General features: G+C 30.2%; 2 protein-coding genes and 2 long non-coding RNA genes across 11 annotated transcripts; 1 reads left to right on the top strand and 3 right to left on the bottom strand.

Annotated features, from left to right (window-relative positions):
• Window positions 1–220: 220 nt before the first annotated feature.
• On the bottom strand, window positions 221–3,479 carry LOC131935819 (uncharacterized). Of its 5 annotated transcripts, none has more exons than XM_059292484.1 (7): window positions 3,226–3,479; window positions 2,840–2,873; window positions 2,531–2,627; window positions 1,658–1,767; window positions 1,428–1,536; window positions 980–1,165; window positions 221–496 (listed from the first exon to the last, which is right to left on the bottom strand). In XM_059292484.1, exons 3-7 carry the CDS (start codon window positions 2,595–2,597, stop codon window positions 258–260), a joined length of 711 nt encoding a protein of 236 aa, XP_059148467.1. In that variant the 5' UTR covers window positions 2,598–2,627; window positions 2,840–2,873; window positions 3,226–3,479; the 3' UTR covers window positions 221–257. The 5 variants fall into 5 exon arrangements, with proteins under 5 accessions (XP_059148467.1, XP_059148469.1, XP_059148465.1 ...); XM_059292486.1 differs by having other exon boundaries at window positions 3,222–3,479; XM_059292482.1 differs by lacking the exon at window positions 2,840–2,873.
• A 2,613-nt stretch (window positions 3,480–6,092) lies between these two features.
• On the bottom strand, window positions 6,093–9,431 carry LOC131935852 (uncharacterized). Its single transcript, XR_009385989.1, has 5 exons — window positions 9,265–9,431; window positions 8,374–8,464; window positions 8,113–8,216; window positions 6,975–7,441; window positions 6,093–6,520 (listed from the first exon to the last, which is right to left on the bottom strand). It is a non-coding gene; the product is annotated as an uncharacterized LOC131935852 (long non-coding RNA).
• A 1,011-nt stretch (window positions 9,432–10,442) lies between these two features.
• On the top strand, window positions 10,443–19,261 carry LOC131935854 (uncharacterized). Its single transcript, XR_009385990.1, has 3 exons — window positions 10,443–10,638; window positions 13,063–13,117; window positions 18,333–19,261. It is a non-coding gene; the product is annotated as an uncharacterized LOC131935854 (long non-coding RNA).
• LOC131935853 (uncharacterized) lies at window positions 11,221–15,160 on the bottom strand. Of its 4 annotated transcripts, none has more exons than XM_059292553.1 (6): window positions 14,953–15,160; window positions 14,530–14,655; window positions 13,546–13,655; window positions 12,976–13,087; window positions 12,191–12,373; window positions 11,221–11,832 (listed from the first exon to the last, which is right to left on the bottom strand). In XM_059292553.1, the coding sequence occupies exons 2-6, from the start codon at window positions 14,627–14,629 to the stop codon at window positions 11,624–11,626; spliced, it is 714 nt and encodes a 237-aa protein (XP_059148536.1). In that variant the 5' UTR covers window positions 14,630–14,655; window positions 14,953–15,160; the 3' UTR covers window positions 11,221–11,623. The 4 variants fall into 4 exon arrangements, with proteins under 4 accessions (XP_059148536.1, XP_059148537.1, XP_059148539.1 ...); XM_059292554.1 differs by having other exon boundaries at window positions 14,530–14,667; XM_059292556.1 differs by lacking the exon at window positions 14,953–15,160 and adding an exon at window positions 14,876–14,945.
• Window positions 19,262–19,997: the final 736 nt, after the last annotated feature.

Here is a 19,997-nt window from a genome sequence, read left to right on the forward strand (position 1 = left end):
TCATAACAAAGTATTATTTAATTACATAGAAAAACATTTACAATGAACACAAATGTAACTGTTATGTAAAAACTAATATTTTTTTTCAAACTGCGTCTACTTTAAGATAAATATTGTTTAAAGTTTTCAATTTTTAAACTTTATTATTTCTTTTAAGCTGAATTATTTTAAAAAAATAACATTATCAATGTAAAGTTTGAACAATACACCCCCCCCCCCCCCCCATGCAACCCCACCCCCTTCATCTACAAAAACTGTTAAGCCAGTCTCCATGTGATATCAAAACTACTGTTGGTGGGCAGGTCGGCCTCTCCCTCCACCCTCCATATCACTCCGTCGCTGCAAACTGTCAACGCCTCTGCCCCCCTCCTCCCCCATGATTGCAGATCGCTTATGATATCTACGATGCCCGCTTGATCTGTGTACTCGAGACCATCGTCATCCTCGTAAGTGCAGAGAACTTCACCGTAAAGTTTGAGGCAAAAAGTGAATCGACCTAGAGAACAACACATACATATAATTGTTTACGAATATGTATCAGATTTACTTAAACTTTTGCAGCAAAGAGAAATCACTTACAAATATATTATGATTCACATTGTAATATAAATAAGTATCAAACAGAAACCAATATATATTTAATTAGTATTAGCGTGATTAGGAAAAACAATAATTTGTAAATAAAAATATTTTTAGTAATATGTCTACTAATTAAAAGATAATGTTTAAGACGGTAAATTATTTGATTGATCAACTATAATAATTTTACTCATTTTAAATTGTACATTAATGAATAAATTAAGAAGTTTGAATATGGTTGTGCATAAGGCCAGGTATTATTTTTGTTGCAATCCATTTTTTTTACTTTTCAAAATACTTTAAAAAATAACCGTACCCTAAGTTAAATTTAATAATTATCTCAAAGTCAACATTTAATTCTATAACAAAAGTGGGGATAAACAGATAATTATCTTCTCACCTTTGTATTCACCCTCAAACGATCGTATGGTAGCAGAGCTGGAGGTGGAATAGGGACAGCTCTTTCTGTTGCTAGCCTGACTTGCCACCGGTGGATTTGGCTGGATCTTCATGCTGGGATAAAAATTGATCTGGGCACCGTTGTGTAATTTCAACATGACAGAACTCGCGAAGCTTTGATTAACTGCTTGAAATCAAGGTCACAATTAGGGGAAAAACAATATAATACTCAAAATAATATTTCTTAGAAAAAACCATATCCAAACTTATATTTTAATAAACAAGAAAACGTTATTATTGTTTTTTAAATATTTTTAACGCATAATGTTCTGAGTATTGCATATTAGTTTGCCAATACTTATGTTTTGTTAATTGTTTATTAGTTTTCTAGTACCAATTAACACTTATAGGAATAAGGTCTCATATATCAACAAAAAATAAAACATCACCCAAAATCTGCCCTTGTGTTATTTCAATGCGCCGTTGACTTTGTGAGGTTCCCTGAACTTGTACCGTTGTGTCTCTTTTGCTGACATTAGGGGCACATGACACTTGGACCTTAAAAGTTAAACAAGAGCTTTACCATGACGCCAATAAATCGTTCAAATATAAATATATTTTAAAAAATAAATATTTTAATCAATCATTTCTTTTTAGTAAAGCGATTTTAAAAGCATACACTTCTTGTGATTGTGTGTTCAGATCCATCATCTGGAATGGAGTTTATCCATTGAACTGGTGGATATTTTGTTATCTTTAAATGCAGTTTACTGAAGTTGAAATGAAAATCTAAAAATACAAAGTTAAAAGACTAGTAAAAATGTGAACACAGTTGTATATCGTATGTGAAACAAAATGTAATGCAAATTAATGCAGATGTGTTAAATACATTATGTATAATTATTTATAAAATAACACAATAATTATTTAATTTCATTTTAAAGTACTATCTATTTAGTTCAATGTTTTAAAATAAAATTTGTGTTTTAAATATAGTTTAACATTATTTTGATTGTAGCTCTTAAAATTTCTTAACCTTATTTTTATTGTCCTCAATAATAATATTATTTAAGTTCTTATACTTTGTAAGTTCTTTAAATGCCCGTCCTGCCCCTTATAGTTTATCGACCTTATTCATCTTCCTTAATGTTCTAAGTCCTAGTTTAAATGCATCCCGTCTCTTACAGATTCTAGAACAAAGTTTAATGGTACCCCTTACAGTTTACCAGACCTAGTTTATTAGCACGCTCACCTTTATAGGTTTTCAGCCCGAGTTAAATTCCCCCAGTCCTCCTTAAAGCTTCTCAGCCCTTGTTAATTCCCCACTCCTACTTTGCAGGTTCCTAGGCCTAGCTAGTTAATTTACCCCCCCCCCCCCCACGCCCTTTACAGGCTCCCAGACATAGTTAATCACCCCCCTCACCCTTTACAAGCTCCCAGACATAGTAAATTTTCCCTCCCCTTTTACAGGCTCCCAGACATAGTTAATTCATCCCCCCCCCCCCAGTTCACAGATTCCTAGTTAATTTGCCCCCCACACTCCCTTCCTTACAGGTTCTCAGTCCTGTCTTCTTTTGGTACCATTTGACACACAGTAGCGTCAGGTTGATCGGTTCCATGTTTGTACGGGAGTCACGTGATTTATGTATCTGTTTGGATGACACAAATCATGAAATAAAAAGAAAAATAAAAAGAATTTTTTTTTTTTTAATTTTAGAAACATAAAATTCTTATGTTAACAAATTATCAGTTAAACGCTTGGTCAAACCTTAATTAAAGAACCTTAATTATTTAAGTTTTACAGCATTTACGTGTTTAGAATCTTTACAAGTCTACACCGGAGGATGATTTAGAGGCTTACCTATTCTCCTTTGAGATTCTTTTGTTAGGTAAAGCTAATAAAATATAGGTTACATATCACATTCTATAATTTTTTTATTAACAGTTATAAAAAAAATTTAAACATTGATCAGTATGTTTACATTACGTGAAAAACATTTGCGACCTGTACACGCTCAATGATCTGACATGACCTTTAGTTAAATCCTAATTAGGTCTTTATTCATTATTTTATCTATAAATCAATTTTATAAATATCATTTTTAAAAAATTACAACATGAATTTATAACAAAATGAAATAGATCTATAATTTTAAAAACTTTTTAAAATATTTATCTGATTTTCAATCCATGATATCATATTTTGTTTTCTAAATTAAAAAAAGTAAAGAAAAAGAACGTACTTACATTTTGTATTCCTAACATCTGATTACAAGAAATCAAGATAAAATAAGATAAGATATTTCCAGAAAAGTTTGCCTTGAAAAATAAATAAAAAAAACCATCTCTGCGGACCTCAGTTGCTATATATAGTTTTCAAGAAAACACGTAATAGAAAAGTAAAACATATTTTCATTTGATTTCAAATTTTTATTTCTATAACCTAAAGACTCCCCAAAATTATAAATTTCTTCAACCTCCACCCCCAGACTAAAAAGTAAAACAATTTAAAAATCGGGAAATATATTTTTTACCAACTGTTAATATGTCCGTATAGACCCCATGTTTAAAGTATCGATACTGCAAAAAGCGGCTGTGCCGCCGCAGTGCCGCAACAAACTAGCGAATCCAATAATAATAATATTAAAAGTCTTGTTTTAAAACTCAGGCACGTAACGCGCCTTCTATCGATTAATGTCTACCTTTACTAGCACGAAAGTTTTTATAAACCGCTTTAGACTTATGTTATGTGGCAGTAAGCCGGTGGAAAAAAAATTCATTTCAAAATATCTTTACCTACAAATAATTCATGAAGTCAGTATTTCTGTCCAATGACTCAACTAATATTCTAAATTTAACTATTTATTGAACGACTCGAATTTATGTTTAACATTATAGTGATTTCTGTTTGGCCATTTTCGACACTTAATACAATTGTTCTATAATACTCAAACTAGCTATGTTTATAATATATATATATATATATATATATATATATATATATATATATATATATATATATATATATATGTGTGTGTGTGTGTGTGTGTGTGTGTATTGGTACCGTTTTGACTCTGCTTTCAATCATACGTATGAGGTATAGTTCATCTGTTTAAAAAGTGACCCAGGAACTGATTTGGGCTGGGTGAACTTAGGGGTATCCTACATACTCTAGACCGGGATTCGAACTCGGGATTTTCACATTAGCAGTCATGCGTTCTACCATCCGAGCACAGCGTTCCATATGTTTATGTTTTATGAATAACACAATTCTTTGATTACAAATATTTACTGTAAACTAACCAGGCAATGTTCTATCGTGTCAGTTTGTTTATTAACCATCTTTTTAAAAAAAAAATTGGTACGGGGGTGATTGGCCACATAATTGTATGATTTTCCTTTATGGTTCAATTCACGCTCTATCATGCAATTAATTTTAATTTCACGTGTCTTTTAAAACATGAAAATATTTCACAGTATTCCGGACCATGTTTTTACATTTCATGTTCACAAAACTTTCATACTTGATGCATATTATTATTTTAAGCGAATTTCCTCACGATGCATAACATCTGCATAAGTTGGGATATCGATTGAAACTTTTACAAGTTGTACTCCTGACCTTTTAAGGACAAGGTCATCCGCAAATGAGGCTCAAATATATGCAGTGAAACGCAAAGTATAGGGAAAGGGAGATAACTTTGGAACCACCCCCCATCCATGTCAAATCTTTACTTAATATAAGTAAATGCAAATGCATGGCGAGTTTTAATAATCTTCATACAATACGTTCAAAGTTTAATTACAAATCTGTAAGATGGTGTGAGACATATTGTTTGGAATTAGATGCAATTATGTTGTATGCCTCAGTAATTTAGAGTTAATCTGTAAGCAGTGCTTCTTACAGAAATGTTTTTCAATGATTGGGAGGGAGGGGGGAGGCAGTGACTCCGAATAGATGCATGAAATAATTTCTGGTTATAAAATAATTTAACATTAAATAAACTGAAATGCTAAAAAAAGTATGTTTTACACAGACATGATAATACCGCACAATTTTTAGCTCAAAAAGAACATACAATGCATTTTCGGATGTCTTTATTTCTCATACAAATTTTTGGCCAATACTGTTATTGAAATTTATAAATGTACAAAATACAATATCAAGCAATATTGGTTTAAAACAAACATTTCTAAACAGATATATATTTATCCATACTTTACAAGAATTTAATATCAAGAATATGCCGTATGAGATTCAAGTTAATAATTAAATTACATAATCGTATTCAAATTGTTTTTAAAATATGCTTTAAACTTTCACTTTAGATTAAAAACAAAATTATTAAATTGTCATTATAGTTTACTTTTTTAAATGTTGAAATGATGAGTTATTAATTTAATTTTTTTTCTTAAAACAAATAAGTATTGTATTATTAAAATTTAAAAAAAAGTGTTTACCGTAAGTTTTGACTCAGTTGATGTAAGCTAAATTGACGAATTGAAAATGTTTATAAAAATGAAACTTAATTTTAAAAAGAATTATTCTCTTCAATTGAAAAAATAAATAAAGTAGGAGGAATGGAAATATATTGTTCTTTCTTAAGCACAGAAGCCGTACCAGTCAAGATCAGGGTTAAAATATCTTTTAAAGCGAATAATATATTTTCAGTAAATTATAATTGTAATAAAAAAGCAAGGAAATCACATAAAAGATAAAGCACAGTAAAATTTAAATGTAGTTTTCTTTTTGCAGAAAAAAAAAATCCTATTAAAATTTCAACTGCAGAATATTTTTTATTTAAAATGTAATTTATCATAATACAGAGATCTAACCTGAAAATAAAATTGTTTATACAAACATAATGTAATCTTTTTTCATGTACAGACAAATAAAATAAGCATGGATACAGGTTTACAAGCTTGAGATTGGGTGACAGCATTTAATTGTGCTATCGAGCATAAGTATTGAAAAATATGTTACAAATGTTCTGTTACGGTTTATTCATTTTTAATTTTTTTCATGTTTTACATCAGAAAATACAGTACCATTATTTAAAACGAATGTAAATTACTCACCCCCCACACCCCCACCCCCCCCCCCCAAAAAAAAAAATGAAAATTAATTGTCCCCTGTCGTAAAGTGTTGGAAAGAAAAAAATACAAAAAATAACCTAACAAACGATATTTTGAGCAATTTAACTCCATGATACTGTGTGCTCAGCTTTCCATCGTTTCTCCACCTCGCCTTCAATTGTCCAGAGCGCGTCTAATCTATAACGTATACGATCATTTTTATAATAAACGTTTTTATTCAAGGTAAACATGTTAACCATACTGTTGATCTTTTCCTTGAGAGCTATCTTTTCCTGGAGATCACTCTTTTGGCGGGGAGTCATCCATAGAGCACTCATTTTCTCTAGTTCAATTTCTTCCTGAGCAACCCATTCCTGGAGTTCACGAATAATTTCTCCAATACGTTGTTCATAACCTGATCCAAATATCACTTTACCAGATACTCTTAGGCAGCAAGTGAATCGACCTTCAAACAATAAATGTGTGTCGGTAATATGTAATCTATTAGTAGTGTATTCAGTGAAAATCTAAATATTCACTTACTAGAAATCTAAATATACAACACAATAGTTTTGCTACTATTTAAATATATATAAACCTATATAAGTAGGCCTAGATTGGGCGTATATATATATATATATATATATATATATATATATATATATATATATATATATATATATATATTATTAACTCCTACCCAGTAGCGTAGCGAGGGGGGGGGGGCGGGGGGGACATATGTCCCAGGGCGCCGACCTTAAGGGGCGCCAAAATGGGTTGGAAAAATAAATTGAAAGGTTGAGGGGGGTGCAAATCGAAAGTTTGAGGGGGGTGGGGGTGCAAATCTAAATCTTGAGGGGGGTGCAAATCGAAAAATTTTCCCCGGGCGCCGGGAAGGGTCGCTACGCCTCTGCTCCTACCTGTGTAAAACCATTCTGGCGATTTGATTGTTGCAGTTGCTCTTTGTTTTCCATAACAAGTTTTCTTCACTTGTACACATTGTGCTGGTTTCTGTTTGATGCTGGAGCTCTCTGGACGACTCAAATTGACAGTAATTGTCTGTGTACTTGTTCTTAAAGGAAGTGTCAGTACTGGATCAACTATGAGTTCTGGAACTTTTGTAACATAATTATTTTACATTAGACAAATTAAATGTACATTATTATAATTCTTAATATAAAAAACTACTATTAAAATTATTTTAGTGAGTTAAATGTACACATATAATTTTTAACACATTTTGTACAATTTGTAATTTCATAATTCTAAATTTAAGGAAATATAATTTTAAGTAGGTTGTACAGGTGACCTGCTCAATTTCAACCACATCTCTTTCAACCTGTATCTCACTTGACACTGATTGGGTTGATCCATAGTCCACTGAAAGCTGGCATTATAAAATAACATTAATTGGAATATATTAAAGCATTAATTTTAAGAAATTATAGTTCCATTTCTCTATATTTTTGGTTGAATAGTGAAAAGTTTCTGGCACTAACAGCAAAATTACTGTTTATACAATATGTATAAAGCAGGAATAACACACTGTAAATAAATACATTATTGCATAGGTGCCTGCCTGGGGTTTGTATTCAAAAGAATATCATACAACGGAATATCGAATCTAGATTAACAGAACGTAAAACACATTTTAAGTGTTCATGTGATTACACATAAAACAGAGGCAAGTTTGAAATATATTATTTTAAGAAAATATAATTGAAGCTGAAGTGCTTCCCATTACTAAGAACAACATTTTTTTGGAAGCGAAACATTCTTGATTGTGGGCATGTTTAAAGACCGGAAAGTTCCGGCTAACATTTTTTTAAAATAGACTTGGAAAATACTGAAAAACTGTTTTGTTTATTCTAAAATGAATAAACATGTGTTTTTTTTTTAATAAAAAAAAATTTTTTATGATTTTATTTATTATTTTTTTTTACCAAAAAAATGACTTTACGTAGCTTTATAAATAGTGTTTCTTTGGCCTTTTTACACATGCCTCATGCTTTTGACGTGATTTTAAAATAAACTTGTATGAGCATTTAAATTACGAACCGATCTTTGTGTTGAATGTTTCAAATGACCCGTTGGTTCTGATGGTATCCATTTTGGAATTCTCTCCACTACAACAGTAAGATTCGTTAGATTAATTCTTGTATCTGCAAATAAAAAGTTGATACACTATTTTTTTAAAAATATTTTATTTGAGATTTCAGCTGCCGCTCATTCTATGATTTTAAGGAGCAGGCCTATATACTATTTTTGCTGATACTGATTTTATATGAAATATTTTGTTGAGCCTAATACAAAGATTACCCGTTGGTCCTGGCACCTTAAGAGCATACCATTCACGACAAATGCTTGATAATTTATGTGACATCTTTGTAGCTGTTGATAAGTTCTAGAACTTTGGAATAAGAAAAGAGAATATCAAAATTTTCAAATCATTGACATCTGTTTTGTTTGCAATTACAGTTAACTATTCTATCACAACTTTGTAGCTGCCTAGACAATCTAGAACAGCAACACAGATATTCACTCTCCAAGATCAACTCCTTAAGGTCTTCTTGACTAAATATACATTACAGCAAAAATCGCCACTACACAAGTTCTAAGCTTTGATTGAATTTTTTTTTTGGCAATAATTGTTCTGGTTCGGTACACGAAATTCCGATGCAGGTGTGTACAGTAGAGATGGATGGTTCAGGGATTTGGGATGGGGAGGGGGAGGAGGGATTGAAGTATTTAGGATCTTGCAGAAAAGGAATATGTGCAGTTGAAAAAACCTAATACGATTCAGTCATTTTTTTCATACAGCAGTTTTTTTCTGTACACAATTCAGTAATAGAAAATATTACCAAACACTGATAGTAAGTAATTGAATGTATAGATACGGTGTTTGAATCACAGTTTAAATCATTCTCAATTTACAGTATAATATCGTCTCCTAAAACTAAAACAGGTCGACTGATAACAATTTGTGAACTATGTAGGAATTCACTAATTATTTTAAGGCTTTTCTTCACTAACAGTAACACGTATGTGACTTAAATTCTATCAGCACCATATCAGCACATAAACAAACCACATCCCAATATCTCAATCAAACTACGTCTAAAAATGTCGTAAATAATTTTTAAATTACATAATAAATTAACAATTGAATACGGTAATTAACGATTAACCACATGTATTAACATATATTACCAGCTAAATAATCCAAGCACTGTTAGGCCTATAACAGAACGAGTTGACTACGAGAATCGAACAAACTACTGTGATAATCTTCTGTTTATGCGGTCTTTCTATGCTTATATATTACAGGGAATTTTAGTTTTTTAACTGGGATGATAAAAATACCTGTAAAAATAAAATGAGACATTTAATTTTGAAAAAAATATAAATGGCTTACATTACAAATTTTCTTTAAGAAAATTTTAAAATTTAATTTGAGGAAATCCCCAATCATGTTAATACGTAATTCAGGTTTTCCTTCAGCAACTAACAAACAAACCCCTAACACGTCATTATTAAAATCGACTACTCCGTTCAGCACCAATATGAAACCAGGTTTCGATACCGCGCTTCGTTAGAAACACGAAGTAGCGAATTCCAATAATGTTACAGTCTTTTGATGGCAAGATTTATTTGTATTGGCTTACTGTGTTTAAGCAGTTATATATATATATATATATATATATATATATATATATATATATATATATATATATATATATATATATATATATATATATTAAGCTATTAAATGGTAGAAACTTCTCGTAAGTCAATACCATTTTACCGTTGTTCCTCTCATCGTATTATGTCTGAAACAATTTGAGACAGACCTGGTCTGAGTAAATTACAGGCATTAAAGTTTATCTTCACAAAGATGTTGGCCTACATTTTTTATTTTACTTTAAAAAATAAGTGATATAGTGAAAAAATATTATTAAAAACTAAACCGTCGATTGCAATTTTCCCAAAGAGAAATAGTTTGTGATATGTAAGAAAAAATAGTTAAGGTTATAATTTATAATTGTATGCTTGCTTATAATTCCTTCTCATAAACTTAACAGTTGTATTTTGCGAACAAGTAAAGAATAATAATTAATAACCATAATTCCCCCCCCCCCCCCCCCCCAAGAAAAGTAATTTAATAAAAATTAGCTATCTGAATGTAACGCAATACACTGGTCAAATTAAAATACACTAGTAAATTGAAATTTATCACCCAAAAAAGCATACATTTTGATTTCTTAGCCAATACGTGTTAAGATTTTTTTTAAAACTATTATATTTGCCTTTATTCATAAGTCATAAATAAGTATCGAATTGAAGCTTATTTTGGTATCGAATATTGTATTATGCTTGGTGTTGTTATCTACTGATGTACAAATAAAATCTCGCCTATGAGCTTAAAACAATAGGACGAGGCTGGTAGACGTGGCATCTTGTCTCGTTATTACTTGATCTAGAGCTTTATTTTGATTGTTTAGACAAAGTGACCATAATAATTATATAACAATGCTTATGTGAGGTAGAATTCATCTGGTTTACTGATTTTCGCATTTGATAAAAGTAAGTATGCTAAATATGCAGAGATTGGTATTCATATTCATATGTTAATTATTAGGATTTGTTTCGAAGTATCATTTTAAACCCTTTTAACTATATTCGTTGTTAAGTGTCTTCAACATAACGCTATAGCTTTCAACTGTAATACTACCAATAAACTAATAAATTAATTATTTCTACAAGTGTCTACTAAATGTAAATCATATTAATTTAGAGGAAAGCTCGATAAATTAACGAAAATACATGTAACTTTTTTTTTAAACAGAAATATTATTCAGGAAATTCTATTTTTTTAGAGCAAAAACAATAGGCTGTTTATTTTCAGGTGTTTGGTGGAGTTTTTCTTCAGTTTTCAAGACTTTGCTGGAAAAATTTCCTGCTTGTTTGAAATAAACAATTTTTTTTAAAAATTTTGGAAGATAAATCCTAACGATTCTCTACATTTCTGAGCAAATTAGGATCTTTATATATTATCGTTATAAAATTGAAAAAGATACTTTTTTATTGTGTATAATTTTATATGATATTTCTGTGATTTAGGTTAAAAAAAAAAACAAAGCAACGGAAACACTTTTAACCAATCTAGTGGAGTTTATTGAAAACATGATTATCAAACAATTTAAATGCAAAACATTAGTTAAATGATTGTTTTTGTGTTAATAGATTATTGCTTTGTCGTAGACAGTTAAAACATAACTGTTTAATTGTATATATGAATAAATAAATGTAAATAACAATACAATGTTTAAATGGTTTATGTTAGTCTACTCATAGTAATATGAACGAACATTTTGTGTAATCAATCAATATTAAATTATAATAGCTTTTCAATATATGTTTTAATATTTGTCTAACTAAAACTAAGTTAAAGCAAACATTTTATCCAACTCAATAGTCAATAGGCTCTTTATTAAAAGATTCAGATCTATTCTTATCTCCATTGTTTTCTGTGCACTTCTAAACTTTGCTCCAAAAAATGTTAAACTTTTTATTGCTGCGTAGATCCACTTCGCCCTCTACCCTCCACATCACCCCCGCCATTACATAGTATAAACTGATCCGCGTCTTCATTGTTCCACATCTTTAAATCTCGCATTATTTCCTCGATATCTTGTTCGTCCGTAACCGGAAATTTGTATTTGTCGTTGTAGTTGCAAATTACTCGTCCACGGAGAAGTAGGCAGCAGGTAAATCGTCCTAATTTAAAAATACTCTTTCAAATATTAAAAACTATAATTTATGACATTTATGGAAAAAAAATTCAATACATTTAGTAAACGTATCTTAAATTAAAATAATTTATATTAAATAATATTAAATTTAAATAGAGTAAAATAAATTTAGAAAATTATCCACGAATATACATAAAAGTATTTAACTACACTATATTAAATTTTTAAAAATAAGTAAAAAGTAGTAATTTTAATACAATTTTTAATACAATTTTAATACCATTTTCAAAACTCCAACGTATGCGTTTTAACTCATATCACTTGCCTTGTAAGTGCATGAAATTTTGGTACCCGACTGTAAAATTACTATCTATACTTCTTACCTTTGTAGCCATTCTCTTTTGATCGTATGGTGGCCATGCTTGAAGCAGGGTAGGGACAGTACACACTGCCAAATGTAGGGTTTACATCCATTGGTATATCTATCTCATCATCAGTGGGGTCTAGGTAAACATGATCGCCAGTTGGTAATTCCAATCTGACAGTCTTGTCGAACGTTTCGTTCACTGGTTAGATGTAGTACACATATTGTGATTTTAGATTAATCAATCTTACGATGTTCTTATTTTAAATTGCACACAATTATAAAAAAAGGGATTATTTTTTTTTTAATTATTATTGTATTAATTATTTATAATTTCAGAAAAAAATTTCAATTGTAAACAATCATTGTCCATTTTAATTGAAATTGAGACATATATATATATATATATATATATATATATATATATATATAATTATATATATATATATATATATATAAAATTATATATATATATATATAAAATTATATATATATATATATATATAAAATTATATATATATATATATATATATATATATATATATATATATATATATATATATATATATATATATATAAATATATATATATATATATATATATATATATATATATATATATATATATATATATATATATATATATATATATATATATATATATATATATATGTATATATATATATATATATATATATATATATATATATATATATATATATATATATATATATATATATGTATATAATGTATATGGTTGAGTAAATGTAGGATTGATCATAACAATGCTTAAACGAAGTGTTACTCTTAGTTAATTTTCCTCTTGTTATTTGTATATACTGTCGATTATCCGAGTTTTTTTCAATATATACTTTGGTTCCACTTTTCCTAGCTTTTCCAGCGCAAGTGATTTCAACCTGTAACAATAAAGACGCAGCCATACTAATGTAAGAGATGTATAACATATTTTGTAAATTACCTTTAAACTATTCTCTTGGTACCGTTTTTTGTGTGTTTTGATTGACACATTTAAAAAGTCTGTTGCGGATTTATGCAAAGAAAAACAAAACTTTTCATTCTTTCAGTGTTGAATAGATTATACCTTTATTTATTTATTTTGTAATATAGTTTTATTTGAGATCTATATTACTATAACTAATCTAAAAATGTTCAGGATAAATTATAGGAAATACAGCGGTGTATGTCAAACAACTATTAGTATAGGGTGGGGGTAATTGTGTATATTTGAGTGAAAATATTGCCTTTGTTCCCTATCATAACAGCCCCACTCTGAAAGTGTTGCTGGAGCTACAATTGCGTTTTGTACATTCATATAACTCCTGTGTTATTGTTGTTATTCTATCAAAATACCTACAGTTCTTGCCACTGTTTGAGAAGAGCCATCATCTGGGATGGAAGCGATCCAATGCACTGGGGGCTGTTCCACTATTTCTAACTTCAGTTGTTGAAAACTGAAATCAAAATCTGCAAAGCAAATAAATGCCTGCTAAACATGGGACGGAGTGGTCTAGCGGTAGAGAGCTGGACTACTAACCCGAAAGTATCGAGTTCGAATCCGGGTTCAATCAGTAGACCGTCCCTGAGTCCACCCAGCTCTGATGGGTACCTAACTCAAGTTAGGGAAAGTAAAGGCGGCTGGGCATAGTGCTGACCACACTATCTCTTCATATGCCGAGGTCACAGAAACAAGTGAACTCTACTTCACTTGCCTCATAGACCGCCAGGTTTGAAAGGGAAACTAAACATGACGGCATTTAAATGAATAATAATATATCAACATCATTGATGTTTGCCAGTAAGCTTTGGAGAAAAAATTATTATAATTATGTATAGAGTTCTAGAACCTTTTGTTTGAATATTTTTTAAACTAAAGTACATGTTTACAGTTAAAATCAACTTAAATGATTGTGGCATTCTAAATACATCACTTAGAAAAATTCAATATAAGACTTGCATCACAAATGACCAATAAAAATGACCATGATACCATTCTTGCAGTGCAAATAAGAATCTCATGAAAGTTTAACAAAGAAGAAGAGATTGTATCTACCTTTACATAAGTCTTAAACTTCAATATTCAATGTAATTTAATTTTACACTGTAAAATTTATACCTTTAAACGGAGAAGCTAATGCTAATTCGTGTGAGCAAACATGCTTAATAAAAGATAAGTTAACATACATTAGTGACTTAGCCTAAGACATTGCAATCATTTTATAGGTCATATAATGTTATTGTTATGCTGTTGACAAAAACAAAGTGTGTATGATTTATTTATACGATTTTAAAAAACAAACTGTGTAAAGTAACAATAGAAAGAAAATAACTTTTTCATTACATCTCCTTAGTCCTGTTTTGTTTCGGTACCATTCCACTAGAAGCATCAAGAGGTCGATGGAGTCCATATCAGTACTGGAAGAGGTAGATTGACTGGCCATTGATGCTCTAGGTTGTTAAAGATTATCTAAAATATAGGCTACATAGGTTTTATAAATTAATATTTTATACAATGGTTTATGCATTTTTTTCTGATTTGTAAAGTTTAATTTAATTTCTATAAGAAATACATATATATATTTTTTAAAGTATCCTTTTTATAGCTATCCAAAAGTTTTATTTAAAATTGTTTATAACTTTATTCCTATGTGATTTTTAGTAGATTGTAACTAATTTCCTAGACCTACCTTATTTTCTGATTATTAAGATAAGCTTTATAAAAGAAAGAATAAAACAACGAAGAGAAAAAAATGTGCTCTCATACCTTAGGTCCCAAGATATTAAGATAAAATATGATATTTCCAGAAATACTTGCACCAAAAATAATTATTTTTTTCTGCGGACCGTAGATGCTATAAATAGTTTTCAACAAAACACGTAATTTAAAATTAAAAGTCAAAGGTTTTTTTTTTACCTAATTTACATTTTTATTTCCATAAACTAAATATCCCCAAAATAATAAAAAAAGATGTCGCCCCCCACCCCCAGACTAAAAAATAAAACAAATTAAAAATCGGGAAATATATTCTTTACAAACTGTTTACATCGCTGTCTAGTACCCCATGTTTAGAATATCGATACTGTAAGAAGCGATTCCCCCGCCGCAGTAACGCCTACAAACTAGCGAATGCGAAACAGTTATACACCTTTATGCGTAGACTTCCTTGATTGTACGTTATAAATGTAATAATTTTGTTATATAAATTTTCGATAATTTAAAAAAAAATAATGTTACGTTGCACTTGATTACATGCATAGGCTAAGCATAAAACGTTAAGCACAATAAACTTCACTTCACAAAATGTGAGCTCGTTTATTTATTTTAAATTAAAGAAAGCTAGATGGGGTAATACAATTTAAATATGAAAATCATTAAGATCAACACTTACTTCCGGAGTTTCTTTTACTCTGGTTGTCTTCTACATGCAACTACTTTTGTCTGCACATTACTGTTGTGTTGTGGTCTCTGTGTGCTAATTACTATTGGGCTGTTGCGGTCATTTTATGCATATTAAAGCTCATCAACAGTTTAGATCTGAACCCTCACCCCACCCTCTCTCCACCCTCACTACTTCCCATGTAGAAACTGACCAGTCTGCAACTAGCCTTGATCCCACCACACAACCCCTCCCCCCCATCCAACATGAAGACACTGGCAGAGGCGTAGCGACCCTTCCCGGCTTGCACCCCCCATCAAGATTTCGATTTGCAACCCCCTCAAACTTTCGATATGCCACCCCCCCCCCCCTCAAAATTTCGATTTGCACCACCCCCCCCCCCCCCCCTCAAACTTTTTATTTGCACCCCCCCCCCCTTCAAGCTTTCAATTTATTTTTCCAACCCATATGTCCCCCGCCCCCCCCCCCCCCCTCGCTAAGCCTCTGGACACTGGCTAGTCTGCAATCTGTTTTCTAGCTTGTTGATCACAAATCATTAATGTACGTCATATCTAAATTAAGCTTTGTCCTTGTCAGTGTGTGATCACAACAGCCAACTTGCGGGCATTCATCTTATAAAACGTACAAGAACTGCCAACATCTCTTACACACTCATCAATTTAGACTTTAAATTTTCTTTGCAGTTTTTTTTAGTGTAAGTTTGCCAAGATAAGTATCTTCAGTTTTATCTGTTTGTCTTATCGCAACGACGCAGTCATTTTCATCAGAAAAATCTAAATTCGAAGCTTAGATCTACGTGTCTCCCAATTTAGCCTCAACCTTTGCCTTATACTTGTAGGACATGAATAAAAGCAGATTTACAGCTCGGTTATGTGCATTTGTAGTGTTACACTTGGCAACAGTTTACTTTTAGTTCGTTAGCTTTATGTAGACGCATGGTTAAAAATTTTAAATCTATGTTTATATGGATATAATTGATACACCTCATCGCAGTAGGTATACATTATTTTTTTTAAATTTAATTGACATTTGATAGAAGTTAAAAGTTATTTTTTTTCCAGAGAAAATATGTATTTTTCTAAAAGGTTTATGTTTTCAAAACTAATTAAAAATAACAACACAGGAAAAAAAACAGTATTTTAAATAATAATATAAAGAAAACAAGAAAGTTTCATGTAAAATTTAAAAAATTTAATATAAATGTTTTCATGTTTTCACACACGTCATCTTCTTTTTTCTTTAATGGTAATGGTTGTGAACAATTCAACATTTACAACAAACATTTAAGCTGGGCATATTAAAAATACAATTAGATTTTTATTTTTCAGATCAGGATGTTTAATAGGTAGATTTAATCTTTGCAGCTTCTAGAATAGCAATCTAAGAGAGCACCTCCAACCAGAAACAGTTTAGATATCCATTACTATGTGTGTGCATTAAATATGTATGTAAGTGCGTGTATTAAACAGTGTATTTTTTGTGTATGTATGCGTATATGTATGTATGTGTATATGTTTGTGTGTATGTAGACCGAGAGTTTTGTCCTATTTCATCAGTTCTAATTTTAACCCATTATAACTTAGCCAAAAATGTCACAAATGTAAAACTATATTTACACAACGAGGTGTAACGTTCTGAAAAGTTTAAAAATAAATGTTAAATAAACATCAACGAACACGTAACTTTTTTTCTAGAAAGCCAAAAAGAAAAATGTCTAAATTTTCTAAAAATAAAATCTACGTGGTCTGACTAAGTTAAGATTTTATTTTACTAACACGTAGTAGCCAAGAATTAAGAAAAATATGTTCGAGTAAAAAAAAACCTGAAAGAACGTCCAGATATTTCCGAAACACCGTAAAAGTCGGCTGACGTTGTCGTTACAATGTAGATCTAGTACGGTACATTCTCTCGCGGGGTTTTCCTATAGGGGACACGGCTTCTATTTATAGAATACACGGTATTTGATTCTAGCGGTTTAAAATGGCTGGAGAAAATGAATAGATCGTGAAATAATATATTTATACATTGAGAGAAAAAAATTATACATGAAAATAATTGCAGAAATGTGTTTGTTACAGAAACGTATTCAGATATTGATAATGTTGATAAAATGTATTGCTGTTGGTAAAAAAATCTCGTCTTAAAAACTATTAGTTTTCTTTATACTTTGATTTCAGATTATCAAAACTTTTATTTCAATATGATTAAAAGTGTATTTAATAATTTGTAACTGAATGTATTTAATGCGATAAAACAACTGTGCGTTTTTTTCTTTTTGTAAATTGCTTACCCACCCCCCTCCTCCCCCCTCCCCCCCCCCCCCCCCAGATCAGGTATTAAATTCATCAACCTGTATAAATACCATTATGGTTCTGTTCAACAGTTGTATAAAATATCGCAAAATAATGCTTGTTTTATTAGGAAATTGTATTTAAATTTCCTTTAAAGTATTATTTTGTCAGGATATATAAAAAATAAAAGTGAATAGCAAATATTTTTATTATCATTTACTATTTTATGGATAGATCTATTTGTAAATACTTCTCTCGAAAGAAAACAGTATAAAAATCAAAACAATCTTTTCACATTAGAAAACAAACAAACAACAAAACAAACAAACATATAATGTTTCAAACAATATATATTTTAAAAAATTAATTTCTAGAGCGCAGTTGGATTTTTTTTTAAGTTGTAGACTACATATATTGGTACATTTCAATTTGTTTTTCATCACATTTATTTTTAGAATGCATGGAGCTTAACCCAAGAGACAAAGATATTTTCCTCTAAACTCCTGACGTGTCCACAGTCTAGCTGACTGCTGACGTATTGACCTGGTTTCGGTATGGTTTGCGTGTTCTCATCGCGTGTTTGGGAATTCCCTGACCCACATACGTCAAAATTAGGCTGTATGGTAAGGGAAGCAACTGGAATATTGCCGTGCGCTTCAGGTACCAAATAAAAATAGAAAATAAATAGCAGTAAAGCATATCCTTACAATTCTATGGGTTTAAAAAAAGTCGTATTTTAAACGTATTGTTTTTTAAATAAACTGGATTTCGATTATAAATCTGATTTCGTTCTTATTACTTTTTTCTCTATAATTTTCCATTGATTGGAGTATGCATTTCATGATTTTCATGATTTGGTAGTGAAAAAAAAGCTACCGTTAGTAGTGAAAAAAACCCACTGAGGATTTTTTTTTAGTATAATAAGTAAAGAAAATTCAGACATTCTTTTAGCACATCAAACGGTTAAAAGTTACAACAAGAAAATTCTAGAACATTTAAATTCTAGATTTAAAATTACGTGTTCGTTTTACCGTTAACGGTTAACGAAACCTCTTACGTCAGCAATCACGAGAAGGAACAGCTAATCTGCTGAGCTAAAATTAGATTCACGCAATACCGAAAGGGGTTTCTTTGACCTACATAGGCAAAGAGCCATAGCGGGTTATAGTAAAAAGCGTTACAGAGAATTAACGCATTTGTTAACATTTCCAGCAACACTACAATTTTAAAAAAACAAGTTATCTTAATTAGTCCATAGAATTCTCATCAAAGTGGTATCTGAAATTAAAAATGAATCTAATTTTTAAAATTGTTCAAAAATAGTTACAAGGGAGTTAATCATATTAATATTAACAATGCTTATCTTAAAATGAAATATATTTAGTGTTAGAAGCAAACTGATAAAACTAGAAAATGATTAAAAATGACAAACATTTAATTTGTAGATTTAACTCGACAAGTATATTTATATTTTTAATGAAAATGTATGCCGGCGTTTGTTGTAAAATGTACAGAGCTAGAAATGTCTTCGTAGGTGCATATAAAAATTAAATAACAGCAACAATTATGCTTCATTGAATATTGTATCTGTACCATCATGTTTATTTTTAGACTATATTGAAATGGACTCGATGGAAAAAAGTAATCAGATCTACCTCTGTTTAAATGACGTGTTCATAATAAAGTCGTCACCTTCCTTATTTTAAAAAAAGTGTTTCGCTATGGGTTGGGTGTTCGCTGACGTATTAGGGAGTTCCCTGACCCAATTTCGACAAAACATGCTTTTTAATGTAAGGGAAGTAACTGGTGTATTATCAAACAGATTTCGAAAGCTAAAACAAAAACAACTAAAATCTCACCTTTGAAAACATTTATAAATAATAACCATTTGCTTCTAGCTTAATTTTGTTTTTAGAACCCTTTTCACTTTTAATATTTAAGAAATTTTTTTTTAAGGTAAACATATCTTAAGCCCACACGTAAACAAAAGTTAAAATATTTTCTTAAGATATATTTTATTTAAATATTTAAAGGGGGATCCCCTGTGTAATATTAAAAGGGAGAAAAACCTAATAATCTAACAAAATCAAAATATCATCAAATGCTTCTAGAAAGTATTT

This window comes from Physella acuta, unplaced genomic scaffold (assembly GCF_028476545.2).
Source record: "Physella acuta isolate Inbredline_101_S28 unplaced genomic scaffold, ASM2847654v3 ptg000161l, whole genome shotgun sequence".
Taxonomy (NCBI): Eukaryota; Metazoa; Mollusca; class Gastropoda; family Physidae; genus Physella; species Physella acuta.